The sequence below is a fragment of the Rissa tridactyla genome, chromosome 6, assembly GCF_028500815.1.
Source record: "Rissa tridactyla isolate bRisTri1 chromosome 6, bRisTri1.patW.cur.20221130, whole genome shotgun sequence".
In the NCBI taxonomy this organism is placed as follows: Eukaryota; Metazoa; Chordata; class Aves; order Charadriiformes; family Laridae; genus Rissa; species Rissa tridactyla.
The window spans coordinates 8,987,846-9,008,099 of record NC_071471.1 but is presented as its reverse complement, the minus strand read 5'-3'; the positions used below and the strand labels follow the sequence as shown (position 1 = coordinate 9,008,099).

Here is a 20,254-nt window from a genome sequence, read left to right as displayed (position 1 = left end):
TGCCGATCGCGTGAAATTATGGAGAAAAGACAGGATTTTTGTAGAGCTATTTATTTGTGAGTTCATAATGTATGTACGACATGGACTTAAGAGATTCTAATACAATAACATTCACTGGGCCCTAATGTTGTGACTATTGTTAGAATCAGCAGGCACATACCATAGATGGGATGTTTTTTATATTTTATTGCCTGGGCTAAATATTTAAATGACTCACCGATGTCAGAAATAAATAAAAAAAAAAAAATCTATGTTAAAAATCTAAGCAGCATATTAAATGTATTATATATGGTAATTACTCACCTCTCTGCCTTTGGGCTGGGCTCCCCGTTAGTGGCTGCGTTCATTAGCTGAGAGCCGGATGTGTCCTCCCCTGCGCGTACAGGCGGAGGGACACTGGGAGACTAATAGGCCTGTCTCCAACCCTCATTTATTTGATTTAATGCTGAAACAGCTCGGCCATCCCCTTCCTAAGGCTGCCGGGCTGTAGCCGGCAGCAGACAAGCGTTTCGCCCGCGCCAGCTTTTTTACATTTTAATTCTTTTTTCCTCGGGGGCAAATCCATCTTAGCGAAGAGTCTGGCTAATGTCTTATTCAGGGTGTTTTCAGAAAAGCATGAGCTGCATTAAAATTTCATCCCCCGCCAAGAATGTATTTTGTAAAATGACTTCTTTCCCCCCCCACCACTCTTTTTTGCAGAAAGTGCAGGTTATGGAGGCGCCAGCCCTCGGCGGGGTTTGGTGGGGCTGGGGAGGGAGGGGGGGGGTGCTGGTTTAACTTAGGGTTGTTTTTCCTTTCCCAGGAGTTGCTCCAGGGGCTTTCCAGTGGACAGTCCCTGTCCCGCAGTCCCCATGGGGGCCCGTGGCCCGTGTCCCATGTCCCTGCCGGGCAGTGTCCCCGAGCTGTGCCTGCCCCCGGCTACTGCAGAAAGATGCTGGGATGGATTAAGCTGGAAAGCCCTCGCCTGCAGACCAGGGATGATGTAAACTCTTTATTTTTCTTTCTCTTTTTTTTTAATCTATGCAGAAAATTATATATATATATATAGGGGGTGTTAGTTTCCCTGTAGCTCTTGGTTATCTTGATGCTGTTGCCTGCATGTGGGGAGACCTGCTGGATTTTATATTTCTGCTCTGTAAAAATGCCGTATTTGCAGCGCTCTGAAGCCAAAACCGTCGCAGGGGGGTGGGTGGGGGGGGTGGGGGTGGCGCACGGAGCTGGTGCCTCCATCAGCAGCAGCGGCTGGTCAGGTATCGGTGGGGAGGTGCTGGCTGCTGGATTTAAAGCGTGAACAGCAAAAGCCCCAAATACAAAAAAGTTTGCTCTCAGCTTTAAAAAAAAAAAAAAAAAAAAAGAAAAAAAAGTAAGAAAGCCCCCGGGTGCTCCCGGGGAACCCCATGGCCGCCCCCCAGCATCGCCCCTGGTATCGCCCCCGGCAGGGTCCAGCTCATGGGGCACCGGGGTGAGGCAGCCTGGTCAGGCTGGCGTTTCGTTCCCTTGCTAAGTGCCTTTAACTTGCTGAAGAGAACTAGTTATTCCGGTCACCTACTGCTGGTTTTCCCCCTTACATCCTTTGTGAGGGGGGAAGGGGTTGGGGTTTTTTTGAAGAAAAAGCGTGTTTCTGGGTAACTGCATCTCCTTGGCTCTGTGTCCCATGTACCGAGGTGTCGTGCTGGTGTGTACGATGGCGATGCTGTGGAATTAATGGATTAAATGACGTTTTTAAAAGAGAAAGGTGTTGCGTGGTGTCTGAGCTGCTGCCGCCGCCCGGTCATGGGCAATATGTATTTTGTCACCTGTTTCTTGCCGGGTATCAGTCACACTTTTTGAGTCTCCTGTGTCCTCCTGGGTGGGTTTTTGGTTCCTCTTTCCCTAGTCCCCACCAAACATAAACCATCTCGCACGGGATGCCAGACTTTGCAGGGCTTTCCTTCTGCAGGCTGCCCGCAGCTCACTGTGTGCAACGGGAAAAGTACCTCCCGGGACTAGAAGTCACCAAAAATACCTGATGCAGTCAGCAAAAACACCTACCCGCCCTGCCTGTGCATGGGGCAATGGGGATGGGGATTCCACAAGCTCCCCGCGTCGCCCAGCCTGCCACCCTCCATGCACCAGCCGCGCTTGGCTGTAACTAATTCTTTCTCTCCATGGGGAATAGCTGCTCCTCGCAGCATGGGATTTTTGGTAGCCTCCATCCTTGAGGAGAATTTGAGGGTTTTGTTCTGCCTTGCTTTTTCTTTCTTTTTTTTTTTTTTTTTTTTTTTTTTAACTTTTTGACCTTTTTTTTCTTCCATGAATGGGGCATTTACACGGTTCCACTTGGGACTCCCAGTATCAATACTGTAACCCTGGAGCCGAATTCCCCGAAGAAGGCTCAAAGGGCTCTCAGTCAGAAGGTTGCTGTTGGGGGGGGGGGGGGGTTGGTGAGCTCAGCAGGGACAGTAATAAACAGCTTCTGTTATGACAGTGGCCACTGCTCCACCCCAGGCCCCAGGATTCAGCATGCAACCATCAGGTGCCTGAAGCAGCCCCCATGCCCGGTGTACCTCACCCATAATTGGGGCGGGGGGTATGTGTGTGGGGGGGAAAATGTGTTCATTTGGAGAAAACATTAAAAAAATTAAAGGAAAGCCGAAGGGACAGGCTGTGGCAGGCAAATGTCCAGCTGCTGCCTGCAGCGATGCTGCCTCCAGACATCAGTGACCCCCCAGCAAAAACGTATATAATTCATAGCATGGGGGGGGAAATAATAAAAGGCAGCTGCAGAGCTGTGATAAATGTTGTCTCCTCCAGCTGGCGTCGCTGGCTGGGGCTGAGGGAGCACAAGGCAACGTGTGTGTGAAAACTGTATGACACCCCCCCCCCCCCTTTCTCCCTGCCTGGCACGGCATGGCCATGGGACTTGCATGGCCCCATCACTCCCAGCCTGTGTCACCGCAGTCCAGTGCCGAAACCACCAGCACATCACCCACGGCAGGTCCTTGCTCATGGAGACCTGGGCAGCACCATGCCTCACCAGCCCTGGGGGCAAGGGACAGGCACAGAGCATTGCGCAGCTTGGAAACAATTTTGGATCTTGTTTTTTAGCTGTTGCAACTTTTTTTTATTATTATTATTATTATTTCTTTTTGCGTGCTGCCTGAATAGCTGGGCAGGAAAGGACCTGCACCGTGTCCTGTCCCCCATCACGCTCTCCTCTGGCACCCCTTTCCTCAACCGTACCTGGCCATCCACGGGAAATTCTGCTTGCTTTTCCTTGCCTGCCTCCAGCTGGTCTCAAAACGTGTTTCTTCATTTTTTTTTAAGTGGTCTCTTGGTTCTAAACTCACCTATGCTTGAAAAGCATGAAATGTTACATTAAAAAAACATTAAAAAAAGAAAAGTGAAAAAAAAAAAATCATTCTGATGTGTGAGTTGATAACATCCCGCTGACGTTTAATCAGCCCTTGGGAACAGAGGCATGCTTTATGAGCCACACGCTTCCTCTCAAACAAACCTTGCGGCTTGGGTTCCCCTTTTATTTTTTTCCTCCCTTTTTTGGTGACACACACACACACACACACCCCCACCGCCCATGTCCTGGTCACCACGGAGGAGCAGCACTCGCTGTACACGGGGCTCGCTGCACATCATCTTGCTGGGCACGCAGGTACCGCCATGGACCGTGGCCATGTAAAACCATAGCAGAGCATACACGCAGTCTTTTACTGATTTTAGCCTTTGGAGGCCAGGCACTAACAAACTTAGGAAAATTGTCAGGTGTGGATTCAGACGAGAAGGGCCGGGGTGGTGGAACACAACCCTGTGCTTGCTGCCTGCACAGTCCCTGCTCCCAGCCCACTTGAGGATGTCCCCGGTTGCTTTGCGCTGCTGTCAGGGAAGGCGATTAGCATGAAGGCACTGGATTTTACCTCTTCAAAGCGAACCCGTCCTTGCGCATCCCCAAGGGAGGCTCAGCTTTGCACAGGGCATCCCCAAGGAAAAGCCGTCGGGTGTGGGGGGGCTTACGGTCCGCACTCGCTTCCCTGCAGAAGCCTACGCCCACTCCCGGGGAGTTTCTCTTCCTTCTTATTGTAAAGCAAAGCGAAAGCCATGCGTGTGTGACCCTTCGTCCTCCACCCGCCGCCCCAGAGGTGACTAGGGACATCCCGCACGCTGGGCAGCAAAACCACTGCGAGCTTTGGCAGCGAGTACCAAGCCTTGCTTTGGTCACTCGGTAGGATTAGACCTTCCCTCTTCACTTAGATCAACCATAAGCTCCTTTTTAGTGGTGAAATGTTATTTTTTAAAGTCTTTGACAGTGAAGGGGATAAAAGGATCAACGCAAAATAAATGATCCCAATTCTCAGTGGTTCATGACTTCACAGAATCACAGAATGGTAGGGTTGGAAGGGACCTTCAGAGATCATCTCGGCCAACCCCCTGCCAAAGCAGGGTCACCCACAGCAGGTTGCACAGGAACGCATCCAGGCGGATTTCGAATATCTCCAGAGGAGACTCCACCACCTCTCTGGGCAGCCTGTGCCAGGGCTCTGTCACCCTCAAAGTAAAGAAGTTTTTTTCCTCATGTTGACATGGAATTTCCTGTGTTCCAGTTCGTGCCCATTGCCCCTTGTCCTGTTGCTGGGCACCACTGAGAAGTGTCTGTCTCCATCCTCTTGACACCCACCCTTTAGAGATTGGTAAGTGTTGATGAGATCCCCTTTCAGTCTTCTCCAGGTCTCTCCGCCTTTCCTTATAAAAGAGATGCTCGAGTTCCCTGCTCATCTTCGTAGCCCTTCACTGGACTCTCTCCAGTAGTTCCTTTTCTTTCTTGAACTGGGGAGCCCAGAACTGGACACAGTACTCTAGATGTGGCCTCACCAGGGCAGAGCAGAGGGGAACGACGACCTCCCTTGACCTGCTGGCCATACTCTTCTTGATGCACCCCAGGATACCATTGGCTTTCTTGGCCACGAGGGCACATTGCTGGCTCATGGTCAACTTGTTGTCCACCAGGACTCCCAGGTCCCTCTCTGCAGAGCTGCTTTCCAGCGAGTCAACCCCTAACCTGACCTGATACATGCAGTTATTCCTCCCCAGGTGCAGGATCCTACACTTGCTTGTGTTGAACTTCATTGGGTTCCTCTCCACCCAACTCTCTAGCCTGTCTAGGTCTCACTGAACAGAAGGCACAGCCTTCTGGTGTGTCAGCCACTCCTCCCAGTCTTGTATCATCAGCAAACTTACTGAAGGTACACTCTGTCCCCTCATCCAGGTCATTGATGAATATGTGGAACAGGACTGGACCCAGTACTGACCAGTACTGGGGAACACCGGTAGCTATAGGCCTCCAACTAGGCTCTGTGACTCCAACTAGACTCTGCAAATACTAAATTTCCAGTATTTGATGCTATATTGGGATGCTGGCTCTGTTGCTGATGGAGCAACCGCCATGAAAGACTGGCAGCAGAGCCTGGACACAATGCTGCTCAGCACCGTACCCACCTACCCTCTGGCTTCCTAAGAACAGCGTGTTCGGGGAAGAAACACGACATCAAAAGAGAAGTGAAATAGTCACGGCTGTATGAAAAAAGGGAATTGCAAGGTTTCACATGGATCTCCTGAGCTGACAGCCTGCAGGCAGTAGCCGTTTCCAGGCAGCTGGCTCCACACTCCTCCACCGCCCAGCGGTGAAACTGCCGACAGAGCTGTGGGAGGAGGAATTTTCCCAGGTGTTGGCCTCAGCCCACCATGGAGGTAGGGCTGACACCCCCAAACAGGCACTAGTTTGGAAAACTCCCATCAGACACTCAGGGAGTTTTGCTGGAGTAACCAGCACCAAAGGCTGCAGCCAAGGCTGTAGGAGACCGACCCCACCAAAGCAAGACTAAGAGCTGGCGAGGCACTCTGCAGAGCTCTGCAGCTCCAAACCACATGGAGATTTACTTTTGGGCGTCAGGAAGGGATCCATGTCACTGTGCAAGACCACCCATCCTGCATCTTCCTGCTGCCTTGGAATATGAGGTCTGGGATGAAAAGGGACACCAGCCCCCATGTCCAAGCACAGGTCAAGAGCCTGCAGCAGATGTTTTGGGTTGGAAGATGTGCCTACAGGTTGCACAATCATATTTGGGGTGCCTTTGAGTTCAACATCACGCCAGCAGCCTGCAGCTTAGCACAGCCCACTTGGAAATGGTTTGGGTCTCCTTTAAAGCCCTTGTATGGCCAAAAGATGGAGGTAGCCATGAGCAAAAATGAAGCCTCTGTGCTCTGGGTGCCTTCACCAAGGGAAGGACAGCACCTGGAAGTGCCACAGGCCCTGTCTACGCACCAAACATAGGGCTTCTTCTTCCTCGGGCTTGAATTTGCTTTTTGTGGTCAACCCCCAGCTCCAGCATGGGGAAACAAGACCGACTGTCGCAGTTCGTAGCGCCCAAAACACATGGTTTCAAGTCACCCCATTTAATTTTCTGTACTCTATGCAAAATACGAAATTGTAAATTTTTGTCTTAATCAAAACCAGGGGTGGATCCCTGGGGACAGCTGAAGCCTCATTTATAGCGCTGTCATGTATTTTCTCCTCTCCGTACTATGTCTCCTCCAAGCTAGCAGTAACAAGATGGTTGACGAGCTGGGGGCTGCCCTTCTGCTAGGACATGTGGAGTAGCTGATGCTGCCTTGGCCTGGGAGTAAGATACCCAACCTGAAAGAACCAGCTCTTCTGACAATCCTTGCCCAGCCGTGCAGCACTCGGTTGCCACAGTTCCTCCCTGTCCAAGACCCCTTCTCCCCAGGAGCTGCTGTACCTTATATGACCTCAGCTGTGACCCTGTCCCCAGCACACCAATTCCCCTCTAAGGGTGACGTCAAGCCCAGCTCCAGGGCCGCCCCGCCGTGGGACGCAGGGCTGCCCCACATTTACATGCTCAGCAAGTTTCTTTACGAGCAGCAGCTTCCTCTTCCAGCACAGGAGGACCCAGATGTCATCCCTCACGAAGCGAGCGATGAGCCCGGTTGCGGTTGCGTGACTGACCGTGCCCTGAATATCCTCGTGGCTCCACAAATACATGAACAGCAGCTTCTTCAGGTTAACTGCAAATTCTTTGCTCCCTGCCAGTTAGGGCTTTGGAGCATGTATTGCCTAGCCAGCTGTGCACAGGAGGAGACATACGAGTGCCAGGCCATGGTGAGAGGCAATTGAGGTTCAAACACCCATAAGACGACCTCAAGGGAAGAATCATTACACACCTAAGGAAAAAAAATAAAATCCAATATGTATGAGCATAGCTCACGGCTCTCCAAATCACTCTTCTAATTTCAGAGGGCTGCTCCTCCAGGCGTGGGGTACCACGACTGCTGCTCCTCAGGGCTGTTGGGGTCAAGGGCTCTGTGTGCTACCCTGCCTCAGCACCCTCATTAACAGAGATGTGATGAATGAATCCTCATCACTGCCAGGATTAAGCCAAACACAACCAGGGAAACCTCCCGGAGCAGCAGCTGCTCCTCGACTTGCGGTGAAGCAGGAGATCCTCACAAAGGGCTCTTGGTGACACATGTCAGGGTGCCAGGCATCCCCTCCCCATCCCACCCTCAGCTGGTTCCTGCACCCCCACCCCGTGACAACAGGCACGAACCACAGCACAACCACCACAGAGCCCATGTCCCCGTATCACACCCAGATGCTCGTCCCTGGGCTCTGTGGTGGAGCCAGAGCCACCACGCTCACCCTAGTCCATGGAAATGAGGGATTATTCTGCCTAACAGGGCAGCACAGCCCGACCTGCCCCACGGCTGGCCCTGGGGATTTTTTTCACTTTCTCTGCACGTGGGCAAAATGCAGCTCTCCACTTTCGATGGCAGGAATGGGCCAACGCGTGCAGGTTCCCAGGACCCGATGGGGAGTCTGCTCCTCTGAGCAATCACACAGGCTTCAGGAGAAGAACTGGAAAGAGCTTACACATAATTATACAGCTTCAAACAGTTCAAATGTGGTGTTTCGTTCATGCCCTAATCAAACCAAATCCAGAAATTTCTATTTTGATTATTTGAAAACGAAAGCAAAGTTGATTGCAGCTACGTCAAAAATAGTTTCGCACATTAAATCTCTTAAGTCTCTGTTGTGTGACCCATGTTTTTGCCCGTTGCCCAGTGGCAGTGGGCAGAGCTGTAGCCGCAGCCCAGCAGCACACACAGCACATACATTGCAAGAGCATCCGAGCAGATGCTGGACTCAGTACTGTCAACTTTCCCTTGCCGATGATAAAGCGTACAGCCAGATGTGAAACGAGTCATTAACCCACCGCAGACCCCCTCATTCCTATTTAGTGGAAGCCAGCTCAAGAAAACCAGCTCTCAGGCCCTGTGGGTCACCCAGCCTGTGTCCAGCCGGCTCCCCAAACCCACGGCGGATTAAAGCTGTGCCAGGAGAGATGCACATGCCAACTGGTGGCAGCTAAATCGAAAAGCTTTTTCTGTGGTGGCTTTCAGATGGCATTTTTAGGATTCAAACCTGCTTAATGCTTCCCAGCCTTTCCACATGGGCTCGGCAAAGCCCCGCTTCCCTGCTACCTAATTCCCTTGAACCCCAGACTCAGGCACTTTTGCAATCCTTTCCTCTTTCATTTCTGAGGATGAGGTAATCTGTAATTTGAAATCAGTGCAGCTGCCGCAAATATCTTTAATGTTCTCATTCATGACGATTTGCCTGCGAGGTGGTCGCCTTCCCCACGGATTCAGCAAATGGAGCAAGCAAGTTAGCCCGTATACTTCCATGTTTCTTCGGGAATTACTGCTCACACAGAGCATCATTTATCCTGACAACCTACGAGCGCACATGAGCTGGGTGCTCTTTTTTCGTCAAGTAACTTGAACAAAAAGCTTCTATTTTCCAGTACCTGTTACCAGCAGGGCCTGCCCTTATCTGACCTGATGGGACTTAACCTCTGCGATCAGCTAAAATATGAATAATCTTTGGTCTAATGAGGATAATACGTATTCGATGTATTTGTGGTACTGGAAATTGGAAGTCAAATGGCACTTGCTCACACATGCAATCCGTACTTTGCTCACACTCTGCTCACACGTGCAATCTTTGCTCCTGCAAGGACATCGGCTGCTTCAGTCCCTCCTAGTGACCATTGCAGGGTCCAGGATGTCCCTGCCCATCCCTCCAGCACGTGCAGACAAAATACCGCCCTGTGATGCCACAAGGGCTGGAGAGACATAATTTTCTTCTAATAATTGCTTTGGTGGAAAGGACTGGTCCCTTTCCCACCTTTCCCACGAACACCTAGGGGCCATAATCTCCTTTTGGTCAGGGCTTCATTTCACTGAGACTGCTTTTTTTTTTTTTTTAAATGCTAACCAAGGTATAAAAAAAAAATATGAAATGTGTCCCTGTATAGAAACTGTCTGCCAGGGGAGCGCTTGACCCGGAGGAGCGGCGTGGGGAGCCAGCGATGCGCTCCCTCCCACCCATACAGGGCATCGCAAAGTGCTTCACCCTGGTGCAAAATCCTGGGCAGAGCATTCCCTGGGGCGGCGGGTGCTCGAATAACTCCTACCAAATACGCATTCTTGGGACCGGAGCTTGGTTCCCTCTCTCATCGGGGGAACGCTCTGACCATGAGTCATGCCAGCAGCTCTCCGGGTATCCCCAGGCACTCGAGACTCTGACCCATGCACCTCAGTAAGTATTCTCGGGTATTAAATCACCATCTGGCTCAGCACCAAAAGCGCAGGCACTTATCCCATCCTGCTCCTTCAGGACTGCATGAAGGGTTGAATCCATCATTAATGTGATTCGGACAACCACATTGCAGCAAAGAAATGCAAAAAAACCTTTGCCCTGATGCATCTCCTGGTCAACCAATATCACCTCTCCTTTTTTTTTTTCCCGGGTGCAAGACCACTGCTGGGTGAAACAGCAAACACAAAACCAGCAAGAAGAGAGCAAAACTACGGTCACCCCCTTCTCCATCACAGCTGTCCTCCTGCCTGCCCCATTAGGACAGAGCCACAGCAGCTGAACGCACAGAGAGGAGATAGAAGGGATGGATGAAAGAAGAGAAAAAAAGTACCCAGGGGTGAGAAAAGCTGCAGTGGGTGAAAACAGAAAGTGAGAGTGAAAGAGGGACCTCGAAAGTGCTGTCAGGCTGGCAGCGCTGTGCTCAGCAGAGGCCAGCACTCCCTCCCCACACACGAAACCACAGGCACCACTAGCACCCGTCACATTACTCACCCGGGTGTTTTCAGGGCTAGGGTGGCAGAGAAGACAAGGAGACAAAGGACAATCTCATGGGGCTCCTGAGGTCGCGGGGTGATGGGCAGGAGAGGCACCACTGCTCTGACGGAGGGAACAGGGGATGAACATGGTGCCCCAGCCCACAGCGCCTGCCCCTCCGCACTGCAGCACCATCCAGCCCCGTGAAGGTCTTCACAGGAGCTTTTTATTTCTATTAGTGTCATAAAACATTAAAACAAAACCCACAGGGGTGACGGGGAGTTTTAACCACATCACCAACCCTGTTTCTGTGGGTAAGGGTTCCTGGAGCTTGCCCGCATCTCTTATTTTCTGTAAAGCGTCACAACTTCAGTACGGCGATCCCTTAGAGTGACAATGCTGAGATTGATGTGAATGTTCCTTTAATAGAAAGCTTTGCAGTTAACCTTGCAGTAAACGCAGCTGGCTGATAATGGGTGAAAAAAATCAACTCCTAGATCCAATTGAAAAAGCTGCTGAAAAAATTTGGGACAAAAAAGCATAACTCTTGTCTTATCTCAGGCATACACTGATTCAGAAAAAAACCTTCCTCTCCCCACATGTTCTAGGATGCTCTTCAAACAAGGCTCCCATTTCGGTGTGAGAAGTTATCTGCCCAAAATGTAACCATTCAAAATACCTGTGTGCTTTTTCGGGAGCTACAGCACCTATCCAGGGGCGATGACCAGCTCCAGCCCTTTCCTGGGAAAGGCTGTGCCCTGGCACGTGGATTCGAGCTTTGGCATGGAGCCTGCAAATAACACCCGCTGAATTTGGGGGTCCTCAGTCTGGCTGGCCACCCAAGGATACAAAACTGCCAGGCTGTCACCTGAAAGCCAACGGCCAGAAACCAGCAGTGAAGAGCAGAAAAGCTGCAGTACGCGGCAGGGTCATGGGGAAAACCACATGAACTCCAGCGATGGCTGGAAGCAAGAAGAGCCCGGAGATGCAGGTGATTAACACCCGGGATCTTATGCGTTTCAGCGTGCTGACTGTGGGCTCAGGAAAGCCACTTTGACTCAGAAATAACATTTAATTATGTGACTTTAGCTCTCAAATCAATGAAACTCCAGCACATGCTCAGGGTTACGTATTTCAGGGGATTCCTCAATGAATAAGCACCAAAAGCCAAAAAAACACCAGGCAAGTTTCAAGTCTTTGCTTTCCCATTTAATGGAGCCCAACACTTCTGTCAGGGAGGTTATTTTGATGAGATATATGACCCAGGATCTCCTGAAAAAAATATCCAGGATCAAAAAAACGACCCGTGATCAATCCTCCATATGTTCTGAGAGCAGTAAGTAGTATAAAAATTAGTTTTATTTACTGAAGCATTCAGAAATCTTACTCTACACAACATTTTGCAGTTCTTTTTATGTGGCAACAATCTACAATTAACCGTCAGCCTAGCTGTGATATAATCATACTGCAGCTTTAATTTTTATATGTATAAAATTATTGAATAATTATATATATAAAAAATTATTGCATAATTATATATAATTATAATTATGGTGAAAAGGACCCTCCTACAAATAACCCACCTCTTCCCATTGAAGACACATTACAAGTTGCTACGTGACCTTCACAAAGTGTTCGGGAGCTGGCCTGCTAATGAAGAAAATTCAGGTAATTTGGCAGGTTACAGGAGAATTAACACCACGCAACCAGAGACCCGCTTAGGAAATATCCCTCACCCCCCCCCATTTCACCGCAGCACACAGCTGACGATGGAGAGGACGGCGTGTGATGTTCGTGGCTCTTCTTACGTAGCTTAGTCTGAAAGCAAGGTAGTCTTCATTTAGCTTGGACATTGAGAGTAACCATGAAGACAAAAATTAGATTGCTATTCATTAGAGGGGAGAGAAGGCAAGCCAAGACTGAAACAAAAGTTTATAGCACCCCAGCGCCCCGTGTCAGCGCACATTTCCAGGAACCTCCCAGTTTTTTTAGAAGAGTGTGGCTGGAGAAGATCCTATTTGTCATCACTCGCATATACGGTCCTCAAAACTAAACTGAGCTGAGGGATTTGGGGGTTTTGGTTTTTTTCTAATTGGGTTTCTTTATTATTATTGTTTTTCCTTTCTTTTTCAAATAGGATTTTTAAGTATTGTTTTGGTTGAGTGCAGCGTAGCCAAGAACAGAGCTTCATCCAGTTTTGACTACAATAATGTTACAGTTTTATAGCCAGACCCAGAACGGTTCTTATTTTTCTCAGGAGGTTAATTTCAGCAAGAGCAATTTATGGTTGAAATAAAGTCAGTGGAATTACATTTTCTCGTGTAAAATCATACATCTTCTAACAGCTTTAATAGACTGTGGTATGCAATTACTGCACTGTATCTCTAAATGCGTACTTGATATATCCCGATCTTTTGTTGCTTTAATAACAAATGCATCACCCCACCTCTATAATCCTTCGTTTGCCTGATGAGATGGGTACCTGAGATCAGGACACAATATGCCATAAAAAGAACATTAATTTTTCAATTTCAAAAGAACTTGCTGTTCACTTTTTGATGCCGCCGACACAGAAAATATTACTAAGTCTGCCTCACCGAAATAATATTAATATTAGGTGTTAGGCTAAGGAACATCAAAGGCCAAGCTATAGATCTGCGGTTATTCCCATTTTTCAGCTAAGGCAGAAAGATGGTTAGTGCCTGGGATGGGACCAGCCCGGCGACTGCAGAACCAGCCCCGAGGGTGAGAGGGGGTCGATTCCCCTCCTCCGGGCTGGCCACGAGACCGTGCTCGCCCTGGGCAAAGCAGACAGACACAGAGAAGCTCAAAGGGCAGACGGTACACAGTAATTCTTGAGATGTTTCATTCAGGCTCAAGACTGGTCAAGGATGCTTTGAGATGGAGGAGGCAGACAGATGGATGAGGTTAGGAATGAAAAACAGATGTAACATCTGCCCAGAATAAAGGTATCATTAAGACTTTATTACCACATTGCCAGGGCCCAGCAGTTAATACCTTAGACTTCGCTTTGAGTCAAATCTAGATGAAAAGTGCCTTACACAAGAGCACGCTTGCATTCAGTCCCTGGCCGAAACACAAGCGCAGCCGGGCAGAGAATACAGATGTGGTACAAATCGGGCAAAAGGAGCAGAAACTGGTCAGGCTCAACTCACCACCCATCCAAACCAGCACAACCACCACGTTAACACCATGTTCAGCATCTGCCCCAGCGACTCACACCGCAGTACACATGGAATTGGTGCTCCAGGGGGTATTTGAGTCTGCAGAGTGTGATTACAAGTGCTGGAGCTTCAACGGTTCTTTGGATTTACCACCTCTGATCCTGCAACAGGTGTATAAGGATCTTCAGCAGCCCGGCGTGGCAAGGGCTTCTGTTTCGCATGCTATTGGGAAAATAAATGAGTGGTGACAAGGGTACCATTCGGGCACGGTTCTTTATAGATAATTGAGAAAAAGCTTCCTATTTCTGAAACAGCAAATGTAGCAACATTCAATTATTTCTTCTTCTATTAGGAAAACATACACTCACCAGTATTAGAATATATTCCATTTTATCAGCAAATTAAACCCACCCCATGTTTCAGTAACATATTACTTAATCGTTGGGCTGAGGGAGCATTGACCATGAAAGCATTTCTGCTTTGGGAACATCTGTGCAACAACAGAACATTCCTTGCAAATTACCTGTGAGCCATGTATCATAAGAGATAAAAAATCACATGAAGAAAGCAAAATATAGCTCAAGGTTTTGCATAAAAAGGAACCAGAAGTGTCCTACTTGTATGGCTGTCCTACTTGTGTAGCCTGTATTTGTCAGCCCCCCCATGGCTGGGGGCTGCTGGGGGACCCTTTGGAGGTGAAGCTCTCCATGAAGATGCCCTTGCCATCCTAGCCAGCTTTCTGCAGCCTGTGGGGGGGAAAAATAGCTCAATTTTTTTCCCCCACCTCACTGCCTGGGGTCACAAACAAATCCCTCCGGTGGCTGGGACCCAGCAGCAGGAAGGAAAGTCCTCTCCTAGCCCGTGAGACCATTGAGAAGAGGCACCTCCAAGCACAGCTTCCCTTGAGATAATTGTTCTGTGCACAATGCCCATTCAACAGCAGCTGCATTCAGAGACCTCTGGAGGTGTTTGAGCTAAACGTTTCTCCTTTCACACAAATAACCGTAACTAATATCCCAACACATGCCAAAGTGCAGCGCAGGACTGCCATAAACCAGAAACTGTTGTCCAAGTTGTGCATCAGTGCCCCTACCTGAAGAAAACCCTCATGCCCTGCTGCTGAGGGCAACACTATGACTGAACATCGGGCAAGGAAACCTGGAAAGCCAACCCGATGCCTTTTCAAGAACACGCATGCAAGCACATGCCGAAGGCCTCTTTCACTTCTGTGTCAGAAAGAAAAAAAGTCTCCTACACAAGATTAAAACCACAGCCCACAGCCTAATGACTAGCGCAGAAATGGAAAACACACAGTGAAATTGGAAAATTATGCAGTGCTGGTATTCTAGCAAAGCAAGTCTCTAGACACACCACAACCTTCTTATGGGAAACAAGATGTCAATTAAAATAAAAAGAATCTGAAAATGCGATATAAAACTCTTGATTCATCCTGCTCCCTTCCAAGTTGATAGCAAAATTCCCATTGACTTCACGGCAGACCCTACGGATAGAAAAATTTTCTACAGCTTTTTGGCCAGGCTACGAATGGCCACGTGCAAGATGAATTAATATTGAAATATGTGGTGATTATACCAAGTATATTAGCAAAAAGCAAGTTTACAGGCAGGTTTTCATGAATTTTCATTAATAACATCTGTCACGGTTTAACCCCAGACAGCAACTAGCACCACGCAGCTGCTCGCTCACTCCTCCCCCCAGTAGGGTAGGGAGAAGGAGAAAAGGAGACAAAGACAGTTTAATAGACCAGTAACCAAAGAGAAAAAAAATAATAATAGTCATAATAATAGTAGTAATAATAGTAATAATGGTAAAAGTATATACAAAATTAAGTGATACAACACAAGGTGCTCTCACCACTTGAGGACCAGTTGCCTTTCCCAAGCAGTGATCACAGATTCCTACCCCCCCCAGCAATCCCCATTTATATACTGAGCATAAAGTCTATGGTATGGAATATTCTTTTGTCCAGCTTGCCCTGTTTATGCTCCCTCTCAGCTTCTATAGGAAGCTGAAAAAGTCCTTGACTTAATATAAGCATGGGAACAGAGCATGTCTCCTATGAGGGAAGGCAGAGACACTTGGGTCTGTTCAGCCTGGAGAAGACTGAAAGGGGATCTCATCAACACTTACCAATCTCTAAAGGGGATGTCAAGAGGATGGGGACAGACCCTTCTCAGTGGCGCCCAGCAACAGGACAAGGGGCAACGGACACAAACTGGAACACAGGAAATTCCATCTCAACATGAGGAAAAAAACTTCTTTACTTTGAGGGTGACAGAGCCCTGGCACAGGCTGCCCAGAGAGGTGGTGGAGTCTCCTTCTCTGGAGACATTCAAAACCCGCCTGGACGCGTTCCTGTGCAACCTGCTGCAGGTGACCCTGCTTTGGCAGGGGGGTTGGACAAGATGATCTCTGAAGGTCCCTTCCAACCCCTACTATTCTGTGATTCTGTGATTACTTAGCAACAACTAAAACAGTATGTGTTAACAACATTATTCTCATACTAAATCCCAAACACAGCAGCTAATAGGAAGAAAATTATCCCAACTGAAACCAGGACAACACCTCATCATTAGACATAGTGCTTAGAGATATGGCTTAGTGATGGTTTTTGTCAGAGTTAGGTTGATAGTTGGACTAGATGATCTGAAAGATCCCTTCCAACCTAGGCAATTCTACGATTATAGTTTTTAACAATAAAGAATGGAAATGTAAAAGCTTATCTACGGGTCATGCACGTACTTTTAGTAATTCTTATTTTTCTCTAAGCTGGCTGCCCACTGAGTGCAAAGGGAATAGTCCTGAATAAAGGACTTCCAGCCTCCGCAAGCGCCCAGCTCTGCCCCGCGGCATCCTCAGACAGGCTCAGCGCCGGCAGCGACCCCCGCAGCTGCAGCTCCGGGCCGGGCTCCCCCGCCCCCCTCCCGCAGTGCCGGGATTCCCGTCGGGGCGGCGGCCCCGCCGCTCTCGGGATGAGTGATGGCAGCCCCCCGGCCCGGGCAGCCTGCTAGAAAAGAAAGGAGAAGAGGGGGAACTCCCGCTCCCGCCGCCCCATAAAAGCCGGCGCCGTCCCGCCGTCCCCGGCACCTCTCCCTCGGCAGCGGGATGGAGCAGCGCGGCGGCAGCGCGGGCAGCGCGGGCAGCGGCGGGCAGGCAGCGCCCCGCAGCGCCGCCGGACGGGTGTGCAGGCAGCGGTGCGGGCCCTGGGCGCTGCTGCCCAGGCTCTGCCTTGCGCTGGCCCTGCTGACACCCGTCCGGGCGCTGCCGCCGCCCCCCCGCCACCGCCTCGCCGAGGGGCTGAGCCGCTCCCGGGAGATGCTGGAGGCCGCCAAGGCCTCCCTCCACCGGCTGAAGGTCTGCCAGGGGCCCGGCGAGAAACGGGCCGGGGCGGGGAGTGGGTTGGTGAGGGGACATGGGCAGGCGATGATGGGACGGTGATGGTACCCAGGAGGGCAGCGGTGGTACCCAGATGGGCGGTGATGGGTTGGTGAGGGTACCCGGGAGGGCGGTGATGGGGTGGTGAGGGTGCCCAGGAGGGTGGTGATGGTACCCAGGCAGGAGGTGATGGGATGGTGAGGGTACCTACCCAGGCAGTGGCAGTGGTGGGACAGTGATGGTACCCAGGCAGGAGGTGATGGGTGGGTGAGGGTACCCAGGAGGGTGGTGATGGGTTGGTGAGGGTACCCAGGCAGACGATGATGGTATCCAGGCAGGAGGTGATGGGTTGGTGAGGGTCCCTACCCAGGCAGTGACGGGGCAGTGATGGTACCCAGGCAGGCGATGATGGTATCCAGGCAGGAGGTGATGGGTTGGCGAGGGTACCCAAGCAGGCAGTGATGGGGCAGTGACGGTATCCAGGAGGGCAGTGATGTGTTGCTGGAGGGTGGATGCTCTCTGTCGACTCTCTTTAAGACTCCATACCTGATCTTTGCTTGCGTGCCTCCCTTGACCAGCCCTTTAAGATGGGGATTTACTCAGGTGTCTTTTTCAACCCTTGTTCACTGACCCCCACAGAAACACGCACAGCGTTAGTGGCGCTGGCAGCACAGCAGCGGCCGATCGAGCACTCTCATTTTCGCTCTGAGGCGCCTGCAGAGCTGGCTCAGGAAATACCTGGTTCCGACACTGCTGTCATGTTCGCTCGTTGTTGCTGGTGTCATTGGCTTGGTGCTGTAGCATCTTTCTGCACTAAAGCTCCCTGTCAGTAGTGCCAAGGGGATTTTTTTATTATTTTTTTTTGCCAAAATTCCCTGCTATTGTTAATAAGCTTCACCTCAGAGAACCGCAAAATCCCCTACCACTAAATAGGTGCATTGCGCCTCGCTTGCAGCGGGTCAGTTAGCACTGTTAAATGTCTATGCGGATGGTATTCATTGTTTTTCACATTCTAAGAGATACTTTACATTTGAAACTATAGCAACATAAAGCTCTCAATAGATTTGGTGTCTGAGAGGATAATTTAAAGTAATGGAGGCAGCGCAACTCACAACAACATATAAACAAAATCTGTGCAAAGCCTGAGCTTATTCCCATTAAACGCAACTGCCACATGCATTTCAGTCTCTGTTTTCTAGCTTTTGTACTGAACCGTAGTCCTCACACAGCCTCATTCCTAGGATTCAGCAAAGTGCAGGCAGCTGTGACACATCACTTATAATTGTGTTTATTTACATACATATGCACGGTGCCATGAAGCTGTGTCAATGACCCTTTTTTATGCCCTTTTTAACACAGGAGCTCAACACCCTGGGATTTGAATGTATCCTTGAAGAGATTGATCTTGAAGATATCACGACGAATCACATCAACACGATAAAAGCTTGTATATCTGAAGATACAGGGGTAAAAAAAAAAAATATATCCAGTTTCAGCATCATAAATTCGTGGAACATAGTAGACATACATAATTCACACTTCCACAAAATCAACATGTCTTGTTTCTTCTTTAACTTGCAGACTGGAAACTGTACAGCACTGGAAAGATCTACTTTTGATACGGTAAATTGCAGGTTTCCCCAAAGAACCCTTCCTTTTGCCTGTTGTGCGTTTAAAGCGTGTAACAACAGCTTCCTGCACTTCCTAATAATTCTGATGTTTGCAGAGTAAATGCCTGCAGGGCATCTACGAGGATCTGAATGCCTACAGGGCAGAGCTGAAGAACTTCAATGATCAAAAGGTGCTGGCAGCTATTGATGAAATGATGAAAGTAAGTATTCCGGTCTCCTTCCTTTCTACTATTTCTGTCTTAAACTAGAGTTTTTAATCCAGTTTCCTCCTTTCTGTAGTCAGTCGAACAGTGACCTTTCTTTAATCTGGTAATTTAAAAAATTACCTGTTAATGTTTTTCCTAGAAGGGACTTGATGCTCATGAATTGTGTCTCGCACTTCCTATTTTTGCCTTGCTGATATAATATGGTCAACGCATCAGGACTCGGATGTATGGCTCCTTAGCAGCGATCCTTCTTTCTCACTGCTCCGCTCCCGCAAGGAGATGGGGTACAGGATTGTCTGCCAGTTCCTCAGAGAACTCAAAAATAGAATAAAAGATAGAGTAAAAGGGACATAGCTCTATTTCTCTTCCAAATACTGAAATATAATACACCTTGTATACTGAATATGACATAGGGTGTACTGAACTTTGAGAAGTATTACTGGTGAGCAGAGGGAATAGATGCTAAAAGCTTGTTTGTTTGTTTAACAAAAGCTAACTAAAAAAAAAGTTAATTGCCTTTGTATCGGCACAGCGTCTCACAATAGCTTGGAGATTCTGGCCATGGGCAGATGAGCTCAGCCTAAGGGGTCACTAGACAAAGCTGGCCGTAGGCTTATTATTAAAAAAGCGTCTTCATTCTTAGTCAGAAAGAGCCTTTGTACGTGAATGGACGTTTTTATCCCAAGGAAAGTACAGCTGGCTTACTACTAAATATTAATTATATAATTAAATATTTTAAAGTTCTCATTTATGAGAATGCATTCTTCTTTCTAAGTCTTCTCATTTATCGCTCAGGGGTTGAAAAAGCTAAAGAGGTCTTTTTTTTTAGCCACTTTCTGGTGATCATTTTGTAACGCCCTTACCTTTTCCCAGGCCCTGAAGACGGGCAGCGGGAGCGCGCCGCAGCCCCCCGCGGGCGCGGGGCTGACCTCCTTCAAAGCGCGGATGAGGCTCTGCGGCATCCTTCACGCCTTCCGGATCCGTACGGTCACCATCAACAGGGTGATGAGCTACCTGACCTCTCCAGAGAGCTCACTGTGAGCTCCCAGCCCTCCGGCACTTTGGGTATAAATCTGACCTAAAGATGTTATGAAGAAAAAAAAAAAAAAAAAATAGGGTCAACACCCTGCGAGGTGGTTTGGGATTTTTAAGGAATCTAGCATATGATATTTCACAAAGTTTGTTATACATCATGTTTTAGCGAGATGTTGTCAATGCCTTTTAAGCTATCATGTTAAAATTCTAGATTTCTAGAAAATAAGCTACATCGTAGTTCCAAAATGTTCTTGAACCACTGAACACTCAACCGTAATTTATCTTAACTTTTTTATTTATTCAGACGTAATTTTCAGAAATTGAAACATATTTGTAATAATCAACTTATTTATGATTATATTCCTTATTTATTCTATTTATTGCTTAATAAAATTAAAGTTTGCATGAAAATTTTTGTGGATTTTTTTTTTTCCTTCCTTGAGATGTAACATGAATACTCTTAAAATACTTTGAACATTGCTGGCCTGTAAAGATCACAGTAACATTCAGCACTGGTTTCATATTTTAAAATCCTGTTTCCGTCTTCTTACTTACATCAGACGCGTTGCTTGTGGCTTTTCTCTCAGATTGAGCACT

The 20,254-nt window shown here is 48.6% G+C and overlaps 1 protein-coding gene across 1 annotated transcript; it reads left to right on the top strand.

The window, feature by feature from the left end:
• Positions 1–16,515: 16,515 nt before the first annotated feature.
• Positions 16,516–19,663, top strand: IL12A (interleukin 12A). The gene is made up of 5 exons (XM_054205278.1): positions 16,516–16,764; positions 18,145–18,252; positions 18,367–18,408; positions 18,512–18,616; positions 19,496–19,663. The coding sequence occupies exons 1-5, from the start codon at positions 16,516–16,518 to the stop codon at positions 19,661–19,663; spliced, it is 672 nt and encodes a 223-aa protein (XP_054061253.1).
• Positions 19,664–20,254: the final 591 nt, after the last annotated feature.